The sequence below is a fragment of the Humulus lupulus genome, chromosome 4 (assembly GCF_963169125.1).
Source record: "Humulus lupulus chromosome 4, drHumLupu1.1, whole genome shotgun sequence".
In the NCBI taxonomy this organism is placed as follows: Eukaryota; Viridiplantae; Streptophyta; class Magnoliopsida; order Rosales; family Cannabaceae; genus Humulus; species Humulus lupulus.
Window position 1 is genome coordinate 50,881,718 of NC_084796.1, and position 20,302 is coordinate 50,902,019.

General features: G+C 40.6%; 2 protein-coding genes and 1 long non-coding RNA gene across 3 annotated transcripts; 2 read left to right on the forward strand and 1 right to left on the reverse strand.

The window, feature by feature from the left end:
• Positions 1-329: 329 nt before the first annotated feature.
• Positions 330-3,488, reverse strand: LOC133830426 (protein EDS1L-like). The gene is made up of 3 exons (XM_062260404.1): positions 3,055-3,488; positions 1,598-2,341; positions 330-1,134 (listed from the first exon to the last, which is right to left on the reverse strand). Exons 1-3 carry the CDS (start codon positions 3,382-3,384, stop codon positions 436-438), a joined length of 1,773 nt encoding a protein of 590 aa, XP_062116388.1. The 5' UTR covers positions 3,385-3,488; the 3' UTR covers positions 330-435.
• A 1,723-nt stretch (positions 3,489-5,211) lies between these two features.
• On the forward strand, positions 5,212-20,026 carry LOC133828953 (uncharacterized). Its single transcript, XR_009891410.1, has 2 exons — positions 5,212-5,363; positions 18,350-20,026. It is a non-coding gene; the product is annotated as an uncharacterized LOC133828953 (long non-coding RNA).
• Positions 8,766-10,652, forward strand: LOC133828952 (uncharacterized). The gene is made up of 2 exons (XM_062258972.1): positions 8,766-9,325; positions 9,392-10,652. Exons 1-2 carry the CDS (start codon positions 8,921-8,923, stop codon positions 9,578-9,580), a joined length of 594 nt encoding a protein of 197 aa, XP_062114956.1. The 5' UTR covers positions 8,766-8,920; the 3' UTR covers positions 9,581-10,652.
• Positions 20,027-20,302: the final 276 nt, after the last annotated feature.

Genomic DNA, 20,302 nt, shown 5'->3' on the forward strand with positions numbered 1-20,302 from the left:
GGTCTGTATTAAAGCTGTGTAATGGTATTTATTCTGACAGCGATACTCATCTTTATGTAGAAACACACTTTGGATCGTCTAGCCAGATGGGGACTTTGTTTTGCTATTTTTGTCTAATGGGTTTATAGGGCGAATGTGCTTTGAATATGTTTAGGCTGACAGATTTAATCTGTGTTGAACATCTAGATTTGTACCTACGAACGGACACCATGATTCTAGAGAATTCCTTGAAAATATCTTGTACTATGAGTCGTAATGGTTTGCAAAAGTTACTTGTTTGCAGCTAATTCATTCCCTTACGGTTTGCAAAAGTCATAATGGATTGGACATTGGAGCATAAAACAGAGTCGTTTATTTGCTGGTATTTATAACATTTAAGGCATTGATCGTCCAAAACAAGGTTAAAATCCAATCCAATCCCAAAAGAGAAAAAGTCTATTCGGAACCATGGACGAGTGGTGTAATGCCATCTGACTTGATTTGCGGATGAAGGGAATTCCACCATTTAACAAAGGTGGAATTACGTAAGAACACATCCTTTCCTATAACTTCATCTTTCTTCCACTGTAAAACCTGTTCTTGAATCTCCTTAGCTTTAACATCCTCGTTTCCATTGGAACAGAGCTCCTCCACCTCTGCCCAAAAACAGGACTCACCACAAGCACCTTCTCTCTTCAATGTTGCATGCTCGTACCATAGTTGAATGTACCTGTAACGCCTAGGTCTGCCTCTAGTCATGTATGGTCCAGTGTCTTCATTCTTGAGGTGTCTGTAGTAGTTGGCTATGTCTAGGGGCTCGACAATGCGGCGGTACCGGGTTCCTAGCTCAATCCACTTGGCTTGGCCCTCGAATTCGTCTGGAAGTTTGTACCCTTTCAAATATTCAATAACCTCATCCCAGATGCCTGTTAGTACCAGCCTCCTGACGTTGGCTTGAAAGTCCTCCTGGCTCTTTTGAAGCTTGAAGGAATCGTAGTACCCAAGTTTGCGAAGTTCACATGCGTCCTTGTAAAGCTCTATTTCTTTCAATGTCTTTTTTATTTCGCTCTCCTTTGATTCAACTGTTTTTAGTGTTCTCTTCTTTTGCTCCTCCGACTCTCCTGCTGCGAGCAAGCACAGTCTACCGCTTGCGCTCTGCATATTCGTTTACAATTCCATTAGAATCCATTAGAATACATCACATAACATATGGCCGAATCAAAGAAGCTGCTTTTCAAATCTCAAGTTTTTAAGCTATTTCATTCCATTTTTTTAACACAAATAAAACAATAACTTATATAAAAACTGAATTAGTTGATTATTTGCTAATTATAAATTATTGGAAAATAAATTTAATGTGGAGAAACAGTTTTTTTTCCTGATAAGATGAAATCATTTCAACTTTTTTATGCTACATGAATTAGTTATTTCAAGAAAATCTCTAATTTTATAACAACTACATATAATAAAAATATATTTTCCTAATTTCCAAAGATGACTGAAGAGATTAATTGTTACAACCTCATGGAACTATCATAATGTTTGTTATGCACATTAGAAAGAAATAAATTACTCAATACAAAAGGTTAAACACAAGTGAAGGCAAAGAGAAGTTTACCAGTTCAAAGACATCCGCAGCCTTGTTTATCGTGTCGATTTCATAAGTATATGATTTCATCGCACCACCTGAGTAGTAGTCTTTGTGACAGGTTTGCAGTTGAGTTTCATAGGTATGATGATCTACCAAGCTTCTTTTGGCAATCTCCAAAACTTCAGCCTCCACACTCGGCTGACAAGAGTAAAACAAGAGCTGCAAAACAGCGTTGGAGTTGTCCAAAGTGACAAGCTTTTGTTGCCCATTGAAGAAGGCATAAACCCCAAAAGGTCTATAAGGACTTAGCTCAATGAAGTTTGTCACAGTTTCCAGCAGCAGATTTGTGCTCTCCATGAGCTTGCAAGCAACGTGGCTTGTAAGAGTCAACGCATTGCTTATCACTTCCGCAAAGTAATCTTGAGCCAGATTTGGTACTTCTTGTGATTGTCCACTTAAGAAGTTCAGGATTATTTCAAACTGTTGTATGTTGGTCGGAGGAGGAGCAAGAAAGATTCGAGGGGCAATGTCGAATCTCGAGACGAAATGGATGAAGTGGTTGGACCAATTCTGTCTCCGGAGAGCATGAGCAAAGATATGGCTTCCTACTAGAGGAGATCCAAAAGTGATACATAGTGGAGGAGTTGAGAATCTGATATTTTGTTTTCTAGCTTCTTCCAACAACCAGATTGTGGCTAGAACTGCAATTGGACCCCCAGAAGAATGCCCTGTAAATACTATTTGCTTGCTCTCTCTTGCAGCCTTTTGTACCTGAGTAGAAAGAACAATCCAACAAAACAATTACACTTTTTGAGAAAACTCGTCTGCAACTCGTGTGTATATATATATATGGGTGCATTCTTAATGGTTACTACTCATAGATGGTTACTTTAGTATTAACTGTTAGATTAAGATCAATGGTTTATATTTATAGTGTTAATTAATATTTCTACAAATAAATTTTGATTTTTTTAAATTTTTGGAAGGGTTATTTGATGAAAAACATGTATTTATTATGAAAATATAATATTATAAAATTTTCATTTTTCAAATGTATGTCAATTTCTAAATATAACTAGTGTTTCTCATTGGTTGGAAACACCATTACTTGCGACAAATAAAAAATAACTAAATTTGAAATTAATATAAAAAATAATATTTACTTATTGGTGACTTGCTATACTAAGTTACTATGTTACTACATCATCGTCGTAATAACCTCTTAAGAAATCATCACAGTAACAAAAGTCTTCCATATGTATATATAATAGACAAACATTAATTCATATGAACTTTAACTAGACGTGATGACTTGGATGGATTTCAGTCAAAATACAAATCCAGTATAAAGTTTTAACAAACCCCAGATGTCTTTTTTCTATTTTCTACAAAGGAATTGAAATATGAAATCATTTAACCTTTTCTCTTTACCAAAATTGAGTCAGAAATTTGAACCAATTAACAATTACACATGCAGCACATACCTCATCTTTAAACTTTGAGTTCTCCAATATTGATTGAAATCTACTTTCAAAAGCTTCATTTACTTCTGCTTTTTTCTCGTTGCTGATGCTTCTCATTGAAGGGAACAGATGAAGATTAATTTCTTTTTCTCCGAAGGGTCTTCTGTTACCATACCAACTTGTGACAGACCAAGATCCCGGGAAGCTGTAAATAACTTCTGAGGGGGTAGTAGCTCTTGTAACGAATTTCTCTTCTGGAGACTTATGAGCCTCCATGGCCACAGAGAGAGATCTCTTGATGAGCTCTTCATTCCTGGCTACCAAAGCTTCAGGCTTTTCATTAGCCATCATCTTTCTCAACACAGATTTTTCTTTTCAGGCTCAGAAGAAGCTTTGCTTTCAGCTGATGAAATGGGATGATCGATCTTACAAGAAAATACCCTTTATAATATAGATTTTGGGGAGCTAACTATGTAATTATAGTCCGTTAGATGGCCCTTTTTGTCATTGGTCATCATGGACTAAATCATTTACTAGTAGACTTATCTCTTCTTCTTTTTTTTTTTTTTTTTTTTGGTGGGGGTAGACTATAGTTGTAGATAGTTGACTTGCTTGATAATAGAAATATTACTAGAATACAAGAAATTCGTACTCTTGGTTTTTTTGCTGAGATACCAGATACACATACTTGTTTATTTAGTTTTTACTTGTAAATTAAAAAAAAAATATGCAACACCCTAGAAATTTCTAAAAGTAGTAAGAATTAGAATTGAAATGGAAGAATCTACAAGGAGAAACACATAAATTAAATTTGTCAATGGATTCCGTTGAAATGTATTATCTTTTTAAAAAATTTCTAGGTAGTTTCTGAAAAAAGGACTAAGAGACCTCTTTTCATATTTAACGGAAATTGCTTCCTTTTGTTGTGTAAAAGCATTAAAATATTTATAAAAAAATAAATGAATTGTTGTGAATGCCCATGCTTATTATCAGCCTCTTCTTTCTTTCTTCTTCATTTATAATGTTTTTCCAGTAATATTTAATAATTTATGTATGTAGATTATGTATCTATTTACATATATGGATTTGCTAACAGAGATATGAAATTTATTTACGAGAAGAATATTGATTCCCGCCGGTGAAGATAAAGATGCCGCCGGTGAAGTAAAAAAAACCACCGGAAAAGTCTAAGAATATTGTCAAAGGAAGAGAGATAGTTTTGCACTTTGAAAGAATCCCCAAATAAAAACTAAAAAATAATGGTTGGGTTTGGGTAGATCGTTAGTACCTATGCACATTACTTGTTGACTGGAAAGATTGAAGAAAATAGCTACGGAGAAAAAGAAAACGAGGAGTGAGACTTAGCTAGGTTTCGACCATGGATTTTAGGTGGGAAAAAAATGGCATGGAAAAGGAAAATTTGACTAATTATGCGCCTGTTCGGTAACTTTGAATTAAACAATTTTATCATTAAATAATTAAAAAATGGAAAACAAAAGAAGAAACAAGTTGGTTTTTGTTAGGTAAAATTTTTGTTTTTGAATTTTTTAAAAATAAAAATAGAAATATAATTTTATTTTTGTTTCTTTATTTTTAAAATATAAAAATATATTTGGTAATTATTTTTATTTTTTATTTTTAAAAACAAAAAATAATAAACATGTTTGATAAGTTTTTTTTAATATTGTTGATTTGAAATAGAGATGAAGAAAAATAAAGGAAAAAGTCGAAAATGGTTTAAAAAAAAATTGAAAGTCAGAAAATTCTATTTTTAAAATTTAATAAATTTTAAAAAAATAATAAATAAAAATAAAGTTATCAAATCTATTTTATGTTTAATTATTAAATTTTTAATTAATTAAATAAAAAATTATATTTTTAAGTGTTACCAAACAACTCTGTTCGGTATTCTGATTTCAACTTTTATATTTTTTAAATTTTGATTAAAATTTATTAATTTTTGAAAACAAGATTTTCTCACTTATAAATTTTTTTAAATTGTATTTTTCTTCCTTCTTCCCGTAACTACACACAAGGCAAGCTCTCTTCTCAAGTATTAATGGCTAGGTCCCTCCAAGCTTTCTTCAAGTACATTAGTGTCTAATTTCCTCTTATTTCTCTGATCTGTTTCATAGTGTCTCCCCCCTATGATTTTTTTTTTCCTCAATTGTATTTCTCATTTGGCTTTAGGATTATGGTTTGTGGTTTGTAATTTTTTCTGTTCTATCCTGGAAGATTTTGGGCTTGAATCTTGGAACTGGGTTGAAATTTTAATTTACAGAAATAAACAAGGAAGAAGAGGAGAAGAGGTCGAGAAGAAAAGGAGAGAGGTAATCTAATATTTATATATTTATATATATATTAGATTGATCTTTATTAAAATATATTTTTCTCAATGTTTCTGTTTTAATTTATACCATGGAAGAATTGTACTAGTTGAGTTATGTTTTAGTGTTGTTATGTTCATGGAATTTTTTTTTTGCATGCCATATGCTTGAAGAATTTTCTCTTCAGATATAGGTGTTTTCACTCTTGATTAGCTCAGTTATTGTTTAAATTAGTTGGGTTATGTCTCTTTTTTTCAACTTTTTTCGATCTAATCACCGAAGCTTGTTTCAAGCCCCAAAAAAATCCCTTGAGCTCGTAGTGTTTTCCTAAGCATTTTGGTGAGTTATTGAAAGGTCTTTGGTGCTTCTTTAAGACTAACTAAATCAATGTAAATTAGAACTTGAATTAAATGACTTGAAAATTTGGTTTTGATACATATATAGCCACCTTCTAATCAAGTAGGATAAAATCTAATTAAGTCAAGAGACATGTTTCTTTTTCTAACATTGGTTAGAAGTTATATGATGGGAGCAAACGTGAATTTGTTGAATGATTACTTTTAACTATAGAGGTGTCATTGTGTATCAAAAGTGTGGGGTTTCATAAAACCAACATGGTAAGTGTTGACCCTGATTTTGGGCAACTGACACGGAGTCAAAATACGCTTGACGTGGATGAATGCATTGAAAGAACGTAATAGCGAAAATAATAAGAACACGATATTTTATAGTGGTTCGGCCCCAGAATCTGGTAATAACCTACGTCCACTTAGATTGTTATTGATGTGAGAATCAAAGGAGTGATCAAAGAATTAAGGTTCAATGAGTTACACTAACCTCTGAAGAACAATACAATATGATTGATATGATAACTCTAAACTCCATCGATTTAGAAGTTAGAAAAAGAGAAAAGGATCGAATCCCCTTCCTTGAGCCCTCTTCTTCTATTTATAAGCTCAGGGAAGATTTACATTGATTTGTTACAGATATTATTTCCTAAATAATCGGATACTCAGGAAATCATGGGAGAGAATTTCAGATTCCATCATAACTGCCTAAGATTTCCTCCGCGTGTTACGTGCATACGACCAGACTGGTTGTATGATGAGGCCGATTGCATAACTCCGAACATCTTCCTGGTCGATAGTCGAACATAGGTTTTGCCAGGTGTCGGCCACGTGCAATTAATTCCTGCCATGTCATTCACTTCTGATTTTTGGGATAACATTTGCCCCCCAAGTTTGTTTAGTGCGACCAGTAATAAAGAAACTTAAGGGAACAACCGTTCGTCTTCCCACGTCTGTCAGAATCCCCGTGCAATTTCGAAAACTGTGACATAATTATGTCTAATCAAGTCTTTTCGGTTTCCAAAAAGGCAATCTGACGGCTTGTTCACTTCCCCACGTTTTGAAAGTGGGAGGTGATGATTACCGCCTTTTGGCTACCCCCCTTGATCTCTATAAGTAGCCTTTCTTCTTTTTCAAGAAACCTTTACTCGTCATTTTTGCCAAGATTTTCAAGAACTTACACTAGTCTTCAGAGCTTCACAAAACCAGTCCGACGTCGTGCCGCAGGTCTTCCGCCTCAAGTTTTCATTTTCTTCTGAATCTCCTCCTTCTCTCAGGTAAGGATTCCATCCTTTAAGCTCTGTACTACGCCATGCATGATATTTTTGTGCTCTGATATGTCTGCGTTCTTGAATAGGGTTTTTAGTATAAATAGCCTAATATTCTGCAGAAGTGCGTCTTTATACCTTGTATGGGTTAGATCAACATTTTGATAGATAGAGTTTCTGGTTTGGGGCATTAGGTTGCTGAAAGATTCAACCTTTAAGCTAGACGAAAAAAACTGAAAATTTTTCCCGCCCTTTAGGAGTTGAAAAAATTTCTTCCCCCCCCCCCCCCCCCCCTTTTTTTTATTTACCCACGTCGAAGTTAGCGTAGGATTAGGATGCTGTTGGCTATTTAGGCACGAGCAACGTTATCCCAGCTTCCCCAGACTACTTCGCGGATTGTGTCTTATCTCCTCCATTGTCTGTTTGCAGTTCATATGCAAGACCCTTGGGGGGGAGAAAGACCTATCGAAGACGAACTCTTAGCCCAGCTACTCAAAGGCGAAGAGAATCCATCCACGTTGATTCCAGAAATTCCATTTTCACGCTCTAACCCAAATCCTCCACCAGCTCCTACCCAGAAAATGGCCAGAACAAAAACCAAGGCCAGAAAAAGACGCAACCCTTCTCCCAGTCAGCCTCCTGCTGATGCCCCCTCGACCAGTGGTCGAGGAGAATTCCTTCCTGAGACTGAAGTTCAAGCACGTGCCCGTCCTCGTCATGCCGACCAGCCGGATGTTGAGTGGCACGTGGTAGCTCCAAGCACGGTGACCATTTGCATGGTCTCCAATTATTTAACTAAGTACAATCTGACGGGGGTGACCCTAGTCAGACCTTCCATCAACCAGCGAGCCAACCTGCCAGGGGGGGCCTACAGTGCCTGGTCGAGATACCATATTGAGGCGGGTGCCACCTTGCCTCTGCATTCATTTTTCCAAGGGGTGGCTAATTACTTCGGGGTGGCCCCTTTTCAGATTACCCCAAACAGATATAGGATGCTGACCGCGCTCTATATCCTTTACAAACTCAAGAAATGGCTAGCCCCCTCTCGCCACGATGTCAATTATCTATTTGACCTTAAGTCCAACCCCAACCAAGACGGTACGGGGTTCTTCCATTTCTGCCATCAGGAGTCCAGACGCACGTTTCTGTCCGAGACCACCCATATCTCCAATGTGGGGAAGTATCATCTGGAATACTTTCTCACACCTGACATTGCTGCGGACAACCTGGCATTCGAACGAGGAGGTAAGGGGAATAACGAGCCTTAAACCAGTAGTTCTTGTCCTTTAAATTTTCTCTTGTCATAATAATCTACTGTTCCACTGTACTCCAGGTCCATGGTTGCGCCCGACCCCTACTCCAGGAATGGAGTTGAGGGCAGCACTCTTAGCCAGTATGTCCCATGCTGCTAAGAGTGTGAAAAACTTGGTCACTGAGGCTAACCTTAGGTTGGCTGGCCTTAAGGGCTCCCCTCCTACGACCAGCGAACCTGCGGCGGGTGGTGTCCATGCTGGCGTGGGACGCGAGCAGGGTCTCGAGCAGCATCCTCAGTCACCTCCTGCTAGGAGGAGGCCAACTGGGGTTACAATCAGGGAACCTGCTGCTCCCCACTGAGCAGCAGAACCGTCGGTCCCCAAGGGCAGGGGGAAACAAAAGGCTGCAGAGCCTGCTGAACAGTCTGACGACTCGTCGGATGTATACGGTACACCATTCTCGTTTTTAAATAACTTGCCAATTCCCACCCACCTATTTGATGGGGACGACAATTTTAGGAACGCTCCTTCTTTAAATTCTGATTTCTTCCAGGAACTAGGTAGTTCAGTAAATAATGTTCCGACCAGTAGGTGTAGCTCGGGTACCTTACTTTTGCCTCTCTTATACTCTAACTTTTGTTTCTCTGCGACCCTTTAATCTCATCGTTTGAAATGTCATTCTTTGTGCAGGCATGGACCCCGGAGACTTCTTTGCACACTACCAAGCTGCTGCCGAAGCTTCTGTCCCGAAGAAGGACAGCAAAAGAGCTCGTGGGGAAAGTAGCAAGACCCCTTCGAAGAAAGCCCGAACAGAAGATGCTCCCACCGACGCCCCCTCCAAAGAGAACTTAACACATCCGCCTGCCCCCGAGCAGCAAACTTCCACGCCTGCCGATCCTCGGTCTTTCTCAAAGGCCGTAGACAAAGAGACCATGAACCACTTGTCCGAAGGCTCCCTGCCCAGCCACATAGTTGGCATGGCCAGGGAGAGATTATATCAGCTCTCTAAGCACAAGCGCTCCCAGGTCGCCATCACTGACACTGCCACGATGGACATTAACGAAATCATTAACAGAGGGCTGAACGAGATAGCCAGTGTAAGTTGTCTTTCGCTGCTTTGTCATTTATGCTAAATTTCCTTTCTTAACTCATTTTTTCTTCAGGGGTTTTTGTCCTTGATTGCTAGCTGGCGCCGAGCTGGGGCGATGGTTTCTCGAGAGAGGAACTTTGACTCCAGGCTTGCCCAGGCTACGCAAGCACTTAAGGATGAGAAGACCAAGCTGCTCGAGGAGAACCAGGAGATGGTTAAACTGAACGAACAGCTATGCGAGGATCAATCCACTCTTACCTGAGAGCTTCAGGAGAGTGAAGCGGCCCGGAACAAAGCCATCGATGAGCGGCACAAATGGAAGGAGGACTGCAAACTCAACACCCAAGAGTGCAAGCATCTCACACTCGACCTGACCGCTAGCAGGGATGAGGTAAAGAAGCTTGAGGAACGGGTGTGCGAGCTCGAGGAGGATAGAGTTAAAACTCTGAAGAAGTATAAGGAAGCCAACTTCCTCTGTTTCTACGACTTCTGGATGCACAATCGGGAGACAAACATTAGCTATCTCTCCGAGCAGTTGCAAGAGACGTTGATGATGCAGTGTGTTGCTTGCCTGGGAGAAGAAGAGAAAGCCAAGGCCCAAACTTTTGCTGCTGCTGCTATGGCTAAACCTCCGGCTGATCAAAACGCTCCTAATCCAGAAGACCCTCCTGCCCCCCAGCAAAATTAATATTATTTTTTTCTTTTTTCGCTTTATGGCCCACGGGTCTTTTTGTAAAGACAATCTTTTTTTTATATTATTTTATTGCTGCGAGGGCAGCTCTTTTGCTTATGCTTGAACAATTACATCCGAGCAGTACTGCTCGCGGTGTAAAGGTTTTTATTCCTTTTAATTCTATTTTTATATCCGAGCGCTAATGCTCGCGGTGTAAACGTTTGCCTTTGATATTATAATCTTTTATTATAATACCTGTTCGCATGACCGAACTTAGCATAGTACTTTGGTTTGATTTAACAAAATCATAAATTTTGAAAAATACGCTAAGTACCGTAGCATGCTTTCACTTATTTTGTTCATGTGTTTAAATACCTTGTGGTATGCTTTGCTATCGATGTACCTTATATGCCCCCCAAGTGATCGAGGAGCTTTAGGTCCTTGGTCACTTGCCTTGACCACGACCTATGCGAACATTACTGCTCGGTGCAAAATTTAACACTTGTAATACAGCAAAACAACACACGTAATGAACAAATACTTGTAAAAATAATTTTACAATAGTTGGCAAGAATGACTGGCTGCGCACAGTCCCTTATAATCTCGTATTAAAAATGGACTAAACATGTCTTTACGAGTGATCTTAAAAAAGATCTTACATTTATAAGTGATTAGCCATACAACGTGGCTAACCCTTTTTGCAAAACTTGTAAAAAGTAGAATTTAATACAAGCCAGTCCTTTAAAAAGGACTGTTCACTGATAATACTTGCGCAGGTGTTCTCCATTCCAATAACGTGGAACGGGATCTCCGTTTAGGCGTGCAAGTTTGTAGGTGCCTAGGTGAAGGACTTCTTCAATTTGGTAAGGTCCTTCCCAGTTAGGTCCGAGTACTCCAGCAGTGGTGTCGCGGGTATTCAAGAAAACTCGTCATAGCACCAAGTCACCGACGTTGAATTTTCTTTCTTTTACTTTTGAGTTAAAGTACCGGGCGACCTTTTGCTGGTACACAGCAACTCGGAGTTGGGCTTTTTCCCGTATCTCATCAATTGAGTCTAGGGACTCCATCATCAGTTGGCTGTTCTGGTCCTGGTCGTATGTTAAGCGTCGATGTGAGGGGGGATCTAACTCGACAGGTAACATAGCCTCATATCCGTAGGCTAAGGAAAATGGGGTATGACCTGTCGCTGTTCGGTGAGACCTTCTATACGACTAGAGGACTTCAGGCAGCTGCTCTGGCCATGCTCCTTTAGTGTCTTCAAGCCTCTTTTTCAGGGTGTCCTTAAGAGTTTTATTCACGGCCTCGACCTGCCTGATTGCTTGGGGATGCGCAACTGAAGAAAAGCTTTTAATAACTCCGTGCCTTTCGCAGAAGTCGGTGAATAAGTCGCTGTCAAATTGGGTTCCGTTGTCTGAAACTATCTTTCGGGGCAAACCATATCGGCAAACAATGTTCTTGATGACAAAGTCAAGAACTTTCTTGGTCGTTATGGTAGCGAGTGGTTTAGCCTCGGCTCATTTGGTGAAGTAATCAACTGCCACGACTGCGTACTTTACTCCGCCTTTTCCCGTTGGCAGGGATCCAATCAAATCTATCCCCCATACCGCAAAAGGCCACGGACTCTGCATCTGTTTCAACTCGTTTGGAGCTGCTCGTGGAATTATGGAGAACCTTTGACATTTATCACATCTTCGTACAAATTCCATCGAATCCTCGTTCATAGTTGGCCAGAAGTAACCTTGCCTTAGAATCTTTTTGCCAAACTCTGCCCCCCAGCGTGATCTCCACAGAAGCCGTCATGCACCTCTTTCATTAATTCCTTAGCTTTTTCTGATGTAACGCACCTGAGTAGTGGCATTGAATACCCTCTCCGGTACATAACACCATCGACCAGTATGTACCTAGCGGCCTGCCTTTGTAGGGTTCTGGCTTTGTTTCTATCTGTTGGTAGCACACCGTTTGTTAGATACTCCAAGTAAGGTGCCATCCATGTATCCTCCATTCGAATTTCCATACTAGCTTCAACCGCTTGTATGCTTGGCTCACTCAATCTTTCTACTGGCACAATGTTCAAAGTGTCAGCATCTTTCGCGCTTGCGAGTTTGGCTAAGGCGTCTGCGTTTGAATTTTGATCCCGCGGTATTTGCTAGAGGGTATACTTCGTGAGCTGGGCTAGCAGGTCGTTGGTTTTATTCAAGTAGGCCACCATTTTTAAGCCTCGCGCTTGATATTCCCCTAGAACTTGATTCACCACCAGCTGTGAATCGTTGTAAATATCAAGCGTCTTTATGCCCATGTCTTTGGCCATTCTCAATCCAGCGAGGAGTGCTTCGTATTTGGCTTCATTATTTGACGCGGTGAAGTCGAACCTAATGGCGCAGTGAAATCGATGCCCTTCCGGCGTTATCAATATCACTCCCGCTCCCGCGTGGGATTCGTTGGATGACCCATCCGTGAATAACTTCCACGATGCTTTCTCTTGAGGCCCAGGCGCACTAGGCTGTTCGCACTGTTCGCTGTCTGGGAGTTCGGTGAATTCTGCAATAAGATCAGCCAAGACTTGTCCTTTTACTACTGCTCGCGGTGAATATGTGATATCGAACTGCCCTAGTTCGACTGCCCATTTTAATAATCGCCCAGCCGCCTCTGGTTTTTGGAGGACTTGCCGAAGGGGCTGGTCGGTTAGCACTGTGATAGGATGGGCTTGAAAGTAAGGACGTAGCTTCCTTGAGGCCAGGATTAAGCAGTATGCTAATCTTTCAATGGGTGGATATCGTAGTTCTGCCCCAATCAGCCTCTTGCTAACATAGTAGATCGCTTTTTGTACGCCTTCTTCCTCTCGTACTAGTACCGCACTAGCAGCAACTTCAGTGATCGCTAGGTAAATGAACAAAGTTTCTCCTTCGATTGGCTTTGATAAAATGGGAGGCTCTACCATATGCGCCTTCAAGGCCTGAAAAGCTTGTTCGCAGTCTCCTGTCCATTCAAACTTCTTATTGCCCCTAAGTAGATTGAAAAAAGGGACACATTTGTCCGTTGACTTCAAAATAAATCTACTCAGGGCTGCGATTCTCCTGGTTAAACTTTGTACATCTTTGATCTTCTCTGGCGATTTCATGTCGATCAGGGCTTTTATCTTGTCGGGGTTGGCCTCGATTCCTCTTGAATTTACAATGAACCCCAAAAACTTCCCTGATCCAACTCCGAAGGAACATTTGAGAGGATTTAGTTTCATCTGATACTTGTTCAATACATCAAAACATTCTTGTAAATCCTTCACATGTCCTTCTGCCTTTTTAGACTTTACCAGCATGTCGTCCACGTATACCTCCATGTTTACTCCGATCAGCTCTTTAAACATGTGGTTGACTAGCCGCTGGTAAGTCGCACCTGCGTTTTTCAGCCCGAAGGGCATTACTTTATAACAGTATAAGCCCGTGTCGGTCCGAAAGCTGGTGTGATCCTCGTCTGGGGGATGCATGCTAATCTGATTGTAGCTCGAATATGCATCCATGAACGAGAGGATCTCGTGTCCTGCAGTGGCATCAACCAGCTGGTCGATTCTTGGGAGTGGGAAGCAGTCTTTTGGGCAGGCTTTATTGAGGTCTGTAAAATCCACACAGGTTCGCCATTTGCCATTAGGCTTGGGAACCAGCACTGGATTGGAGACCCACGATGGATAAAACATCACCCTGATGAACCCATTCTCCTTTAACCTTTCAACTTCTTCTTTTAATGCTCTTGATAGATCTTTATCGAGCAGCCTTCTTTTTTGTTGCACGGGTGGAAAAGCCTTGTCTATATTCAGGACATGGCTGATAACTGCAGGGTCTATCCCAGCCATGTCTTTATGTGACCAGGCGAAGACTTCCTGGTTTTTTTGCAAAAATTCCACCAGTGCATCCTTCGTGGTTGGTTCTAGGTTTTTCCCGACATTCACGACTCTGGTCGGGTCTTTTTCGTCGAGTTGGACCTCTTCCAGGTCCTCGACGGGTCCAACGTTCTCTTCAAAATCCCCAAAGCGAGGATCTAAATCTCTATCCTCACTTTGGGCAACACCTTTTTGGTGACTTCATCACCGGATTGGGCTTGTGTATCAATTGCCATCTGCAACCTATCTGAGGTAGTGCTCTTTGATGTTCCATTTTTTGCCTTTGTGACTGAGGCGTTGTAGCACTCTCTGGCTTCCCTCTGGTTCCCCAACACGCGTCCTACCCCTGCGTCTGTCGGGAACTTCATGGCTACGTGCCACATAGAGATGACAGCCCGTAGATCAACCAGTATAGGCCTCCCAATGACGGCATTGTACGCCGAAGGACAATCGACTACTACGAAGGTAGCGAGTAATGTCCTGGTATCAGGCGCTGTACCTGTTGTCACTGGTAGTCTGATCGATCCGGCGGGGGCGAGTCCTTCACCAGAGAAGCCGTATATTGTCTGGTTGCAGGGCTCCAGGTCCTTAACGGACAACTTCATGCATTTCAGCGAAGACTTATACAGGATATTCACTGAACTTCCTGTATCGACCAACACTCTCTTCACCATCATGTTGGCCATTTGGATATCCACGACCAGCGGATCAGAATGTGGGAATCGGACATGTTGGGCATCGCTATCAGAGAAGGTTATTTCGCCCTCTTTTGACCGAGCCTTTTTTGGTGCACGGTCCTCCACAGTCATCATCTCGATGTCCTGGTCGTGGTGCAGAGTCCGAGTGTATCGTTCCTTGGCCTTTCCACTATTTCCCGCGAGGTGCGGGCCTCCACAAATGGTTAACAGTGTGCCAGTCATGGGGGCAGGCTGCAAAGGTGGAGAGCGTTGGCGTGCGGGCGCTTGCTCGTTGCCACCTGGAGCTTCTTGTTGGAATTTCTCGAGGCCCGTACGTATCTTCTCAAGTGTCCTTGTCTAATAAGGAACTCGATTTCATCCTTCAGCTGGTTGCATTCATTGGTGTCATGTCCGTAGTCGTTATGATAACGACAGAACTTGGTAGTGTCTCTTTTCGAAATATCCTTTCGAATGGGGGCAGGCTTCTTATAAGGCACACTGGAACTTGTGGCCTGATAAACCTCTCCCCGAGACTCAACAAGGGCAGTGTAGTTAGTGAACCGAGGTTCATAACGGTTACCCTTGGCTCGTTTATTGTTGGAGGTGGAAGGCTCATTGTGCGGCCGTTTTCCACCATTCTTGCCATTGCCGTTACCGTTCCCGTTGCCTTTGCCGTTGCCGTTAGGTTTAGACCCATTGGCGGCTTTGGTGGGCTTGGTTGCTTTCTTATCCATGCCTGAAGGCTTTCCACCGTCGGCAATGGCATCTTCGAGCTTGATGTAACGATCAGCCCGATCCAAGAATTCCTGGGTAGTTCTAACCCCATCTTTGCGGAGGCTCTTCCAGAGGGGGGAGCGACGCCTAACCCCTATGGTTATGGCCATCATTTTGCCTTCGTCCCCCACTGTTTTTGCTCCAGCTGCTGCTCGCATAAAGCGCTGGATGTAGTCCTTCAGCGGTTCTCCATCCTGCTGGCGAATTTCAACCAGCTGGTTTGCCTCGGTCGGATGCACACGACCGGCGTAGAATTTTCCGTAAAACTCCCTTACGAACATCTCCCAGGAAACTATGCTTGCAGGAGGGAATTTAAAAAACCACTCCTGTGCGGCATCAGAAAGTGTTGCAGGGAAGATCCTGCACCGAGCATCTTCGGACACTTTCTGAATGTCCATTTGTATCTCAAACTTATTAACGTGAGATACCGGGTCACCGTACCCATCAAAGTTCGGAAGCGTAGGCATTTTAAACTTGCTAGGAGTTTCTGCCATAGCTATCCTTTGGACGAAAGGAGTGCCTTTCCTCCTGTCGTGGTCGATATGAGATGTTCTTCCCCCGACCAGCTGTTGTACTGCCTGGTTGAGGGCATCTATCTGGGCCTGCACAGCGACAGGAATTGCCGTGGCCTCTGTCGCTGGGGGGATGTTCTCGCCATGTCGCTCGCGGTGATCGTTGAGCACATCTCTCAAGTCCTTGTCTCTTCTCCGTTGCTCGCTAGCTCCGAGCCGGTTGAAGACGTTATTCTGCCTGGATTGCCCCCCGGCATCCCGTCTGCCGGGTTGGTCATCCTGAGGTGGTTGATTCCTGTTTCCACCTCTTTCGTCATTCCTCCGACCGGCATTTCCTCTGCCGGAGTCGGCTTCATTATACCCATGGCCATCTCTGAATCTTGATTGGCTATGGTGGGATCGACTGTTCCCTCGATTTCCATCCCGGGTTGAAGCGTCCCGAGCGTTAGAGGGTGGCCTGCGCTGGTCGTTGTGTCCCCGTGCATTATCATGTCATGGGGGACCCCGGACCGCAGAGCCTAACTCTGAGTTCCTCCTGTTACCAGGAGGATTCTGACCTCTGTTCGGAAGGTTCGGCTCATCACCCCTATGGCGTCTAGGACTACGAGGCTAATGCTCGGTCCTATTCTGCCTCTGACGCGGGGGATTGCTGCGACCAGCTTGGGATGGAGGCTGTGCCTCAGGGTCCTGTGGGACATCGTCATGAGGCACCTGAGGCTGCTCGGGCCTTTGCGGGCTCGAGGGTTGGATAGGCGGGCTAGGATTGGGACCCCTGTGGGGTGGCCCATTCGCAGGTTGATCAGGCTGCGAGACAGGTGTGGCCTGATTCCTGGCCAATTGCAAGGCTGCCTCTAGGGCTGCCATGGCTTCGCTCTGGCGACGGTCCATCTCCGCCTGCCTTTCGCTTAATTCCGCGCACTGCCGTTCAATCTCTTGCTGCTGCCGCGACATGATTTCAGCAGCACTTTCTTGACTGGCCCTCAGATTGGCCAGCTCTTCATGCAACGCCCCCAGAGTACTCTTTAGCATCGCGTCATCCATTTCTTCCTCAAAGTCCAAATGTGGCTCATCCTCAGCCACGCTTGTAGGAGGAGGAGGAGGAGGCGGGTTTGATGGTGCAGCGGCGGCCGCCTGTTCAGTTTTCCTTGCAGTTTTTGCCATTGGTTTTTTCAACGGTGACAAATCAAGCTCTCAATGAAAGCACCAGAATGTTGACCCTGATTTTGGGCAACTGACACGGAGTCAAAATACGCTTGACGTGGATGAATGCGTTGAAAGAACGTAATAGCGAAAATAATAAGAACACGATATTTTATAGTGGTTCGGACCCAGAATCTGGTAATAACCTACGTCCACTTAGATTGTTATTGATGTGAGAATCAAAGGAGTGATCAAAGAACTAGGGTTCAATGAGTTTCACTAACCTCTGAAGAACAATACAATATGATTGATATGATAACTCTAAACTCCAGCGATTTAGAAGTCAGAAAAAAGAGAAAAGGATCGGATCCCCTTCCTTGAGCCCTCTTCTTCTATTTATAAGCTCAGGGAAGATTTACATTGATTTGTTACAGATATTATTTCCTAAATAATCGGATACTCAGGAAATCATGGGAGGGAATTTCGGATTCCATCATAACTGCCTAAGATTTCCTCTGCGTGTTACGTGCATACGACCAGACTGGTCGTATGATGAGGCCGATTGCATAACTCCGAACATCTTCCTGGTCGATAGTCGAACACAGGTTTTGCCAGGTGTCGGCCACGTGCAATTAATTCCTGCCATGTCATTCACTTCTGATTTTTAGGATAACAGTAAGATATTTACTTTTTGAATATAGTACTAGCTAGTATATAATGTATTTGTTTAGGTGGAAAGTTTAGCTGAGGAAATGGTTGTAGGATTTTACAGCAGAGCTAAACAGATAATCATGAAGATGATAAGCTTTTTCATTATTAGGAATTGTGTATGGATGGAAATTAAATTTGGGATTAGCACATATGATGAGAAAGATAATCAAAGATGTATTTATACATGAACATGAACATGTTTCATATTTTTGTTTGTTTGATTGATTGCATTAAGAAATTTGGGATGAAATTTCAGTTTTACAATTTAAATCTATTATTTTTACCACAAATTTTGTAAATTCACTTCCCTTTTGCATACTCATCTAAACAAAATGCTACAAATTTCCCTTTAATTATCTTCCAAAGTTCACACAAATATTGGAGTTAGTGCTGCATACTATGGGTTGAGACCTTTAGTAGAGTTTATGACATTTATAATTTCCCAATGCAGGCAAGATTCTTCTCAGGGTTCTCATTATGTTGATTACCTTTTTTTTTGGTATATTATGCTTAATAGGTTACAATTCTTACTAAACAGGATATTGTGAATTTGTTTCATTGATTAAATTACTCCTCTAAAAGTTGTATAATGGGTTTTTTATGAGATTATGAGATCAGTTAGGAGACTAATGCTTTAAAATTCCTTCCTCTATTGGCTTGTATGATTTTGAAGGAAAAGTCAACATGAATTTAGTCAACCTGCTCTTATGGCTGACTAGGTTGGCATATGGGAGTTGCCTATTTTTCAACAAATTGCTTTTTGCAGTTCCTAGCAAGATTCTTGGTGAGAATGAATGTTGCTGGTGTATATTTAGTTCAAAGAGTATTGTTATTAAAGGATCATATCTATTAGTATTGTTATTTTGTTAAGAAATCAATTTGTTATAAAATATAATTAGTCTTAGTCTAATTAGACTAATTTATATTGTATTTGTTGTTTGTTAAACTATATGATTCTCTTCATACAACATATATCATATTGGAGGCATTGAAGGACACATGACAGACATCGATTATTGATCGTGGTTGGAGGATCTAGCTAGGCAACTATAAGTTTCTTTTCAGTATAACGCTTTTTCCTTTTCTTGTTCAATTTTAGTGATTCTGTCTTAATATGAGTTATATGACACAAATTTGCTTAAAATTCTTATAACGGTTAGTTTTTCCTACTCTTAACTACTTTAACATATTTGTTTTAGTGTCTATGGAGAGGGTTTGAATTGGTTAGCTAAGTTTTAATAGGATGTGGGTTGTCTGTATGCTTTGTCAACAAGGAAGGAGATAATGTATGAAAAAAAAAAGGAATAAGATTAAATTTTCTTTACCAAGATTGTCCAAGAGTGATGAGCTTGGAGATGTTAGTCTATGGTAGTATAATTTAAGAAGTAGGTTTGAAATTTGGGCTTGTTATCTAAAATGGCAGAGAATTCTTCAGAGTGAATGAAGAATGGTGAACTTTAGCTTTTAATGATGTTTTCTTGTTTGAGCTTATTATCTAAAATGGCAGAGAATTCTTAAGAGTGAATGGAGAATGGTGAACTTTAGCTTTTAAGGATGTTTTCCTGAAGGTCTAGGCTCTAGCAATCTATTTGAAAGTTAGTGAAAGATAGAATTAGTTTCATTTAGGTTTTGTTGTTATTTGTATTTGTTAGACACTTCAATGGGAATAACTCACTTGTCACGTCTTTCTTTGAGCAAGAAGGTATTGGTCATCTAGCCTAGACTGAGTTTTGAATGAACTACTTACACAGAAGACCATATAATCATACCAATTTTTAGAAAATAAAGCAGTAAAGTTGAAAAATATGTAATCAAATTATGATCTATAGTTCATATCTCATTTTGTAAATAAAAGCTTTACTTTGATTATGATAACCTTCCTTTTCAATATTATTTGAGAGTATCAAGCTCCCTTTGTTTGCCAATTTTGTCAATGTTTTAATAAAAGTCTTTCAACATTTGTATGCCGAATTTAAAAGGGTATTTTAAATTCTGAAGTAGATGTGTATTTTGATGGAGGTGAAGGAAATTCTGAAGTACAGGATATGACTTTACAAAGCACAGATAGAACTTCGACTGATAGTGTAGAGTTCAATATTTCTAGAACTCATATACGTGAAATGACTCATGTTCGTGAGGAAATTGCTAATCACATATGGAGAGCTAGTCGAAGATAGTGAGATTGAAGATAATGAGATTGAGTAAAGACATTAGTTGATTGTTATAGGTCTTTTAATACTTTATTTTAAGTTTGGACAATTGTCAGTTATATGTTTTTATTTTATTATGTAGACTTTATTGATTTTGTGTTATCTCATGGATAGATATTAAGTTTTGAAATTTGAGATCACTTGGATATTATTAATATGATATTTTTTTACTATAATTTTTTTATTTTTTATTTTAAAATAATAAATAGTGGTCACAAAAAATATTTTTATTTTTTAGTTTAGAAAATGAAAATAAAAAATAAACATTTCAAAAACAAATGTTTACCAAACATGTTTTTTTATTATTTTTTTATTTTTTAAATAAAAAATAAAAATAAAAGTTACCAAATGCATTTTATTTTTATTTTTAAAAAACAAAAAACAAAAATGGTTACCAGCGTATTTTTATTTTTGAG

Bases quoted from the DNA above. Each gene is read 5' to 3' on its own strand.
- LOC133828952 (XM_062258972.1), top strand. From the start codon at position 8,921: ATGGACCCCGGAGACTTCTTTGCACACTACCAAGCTGCTGCCGAAGCT. The intron at 9,326-9,391 runs GTAAGTTGTCTT...TTTTTTCTTCAG, and splicing joins GGCTGAACGAGATAGCCAGT to GGGTTTTTGTCCTTGATTGC.
- LOC133830426 (XM_062260404.1), bottom strand. From the start codon at position 3,384: ATGATGGCTAATGAAAAGCCTGAAGCTTTGGTAGCCAGGAATGAAGAG. The intron at 2,342-3,054 runs GTATGTGCTGCA...CTTTCTACTCAG, and splicing joins ACTCAAAGTTTAAAGATGAG to GTACAAAAGGCTGCAAGAGA. The intron at 1,135-1,597 runs GTAAACTTCTCT...ACGAATATGCAG, and splicing joins CTGCGGATGTCTTTGAACTG to AGCGCAAGCGGTAGACTGTG.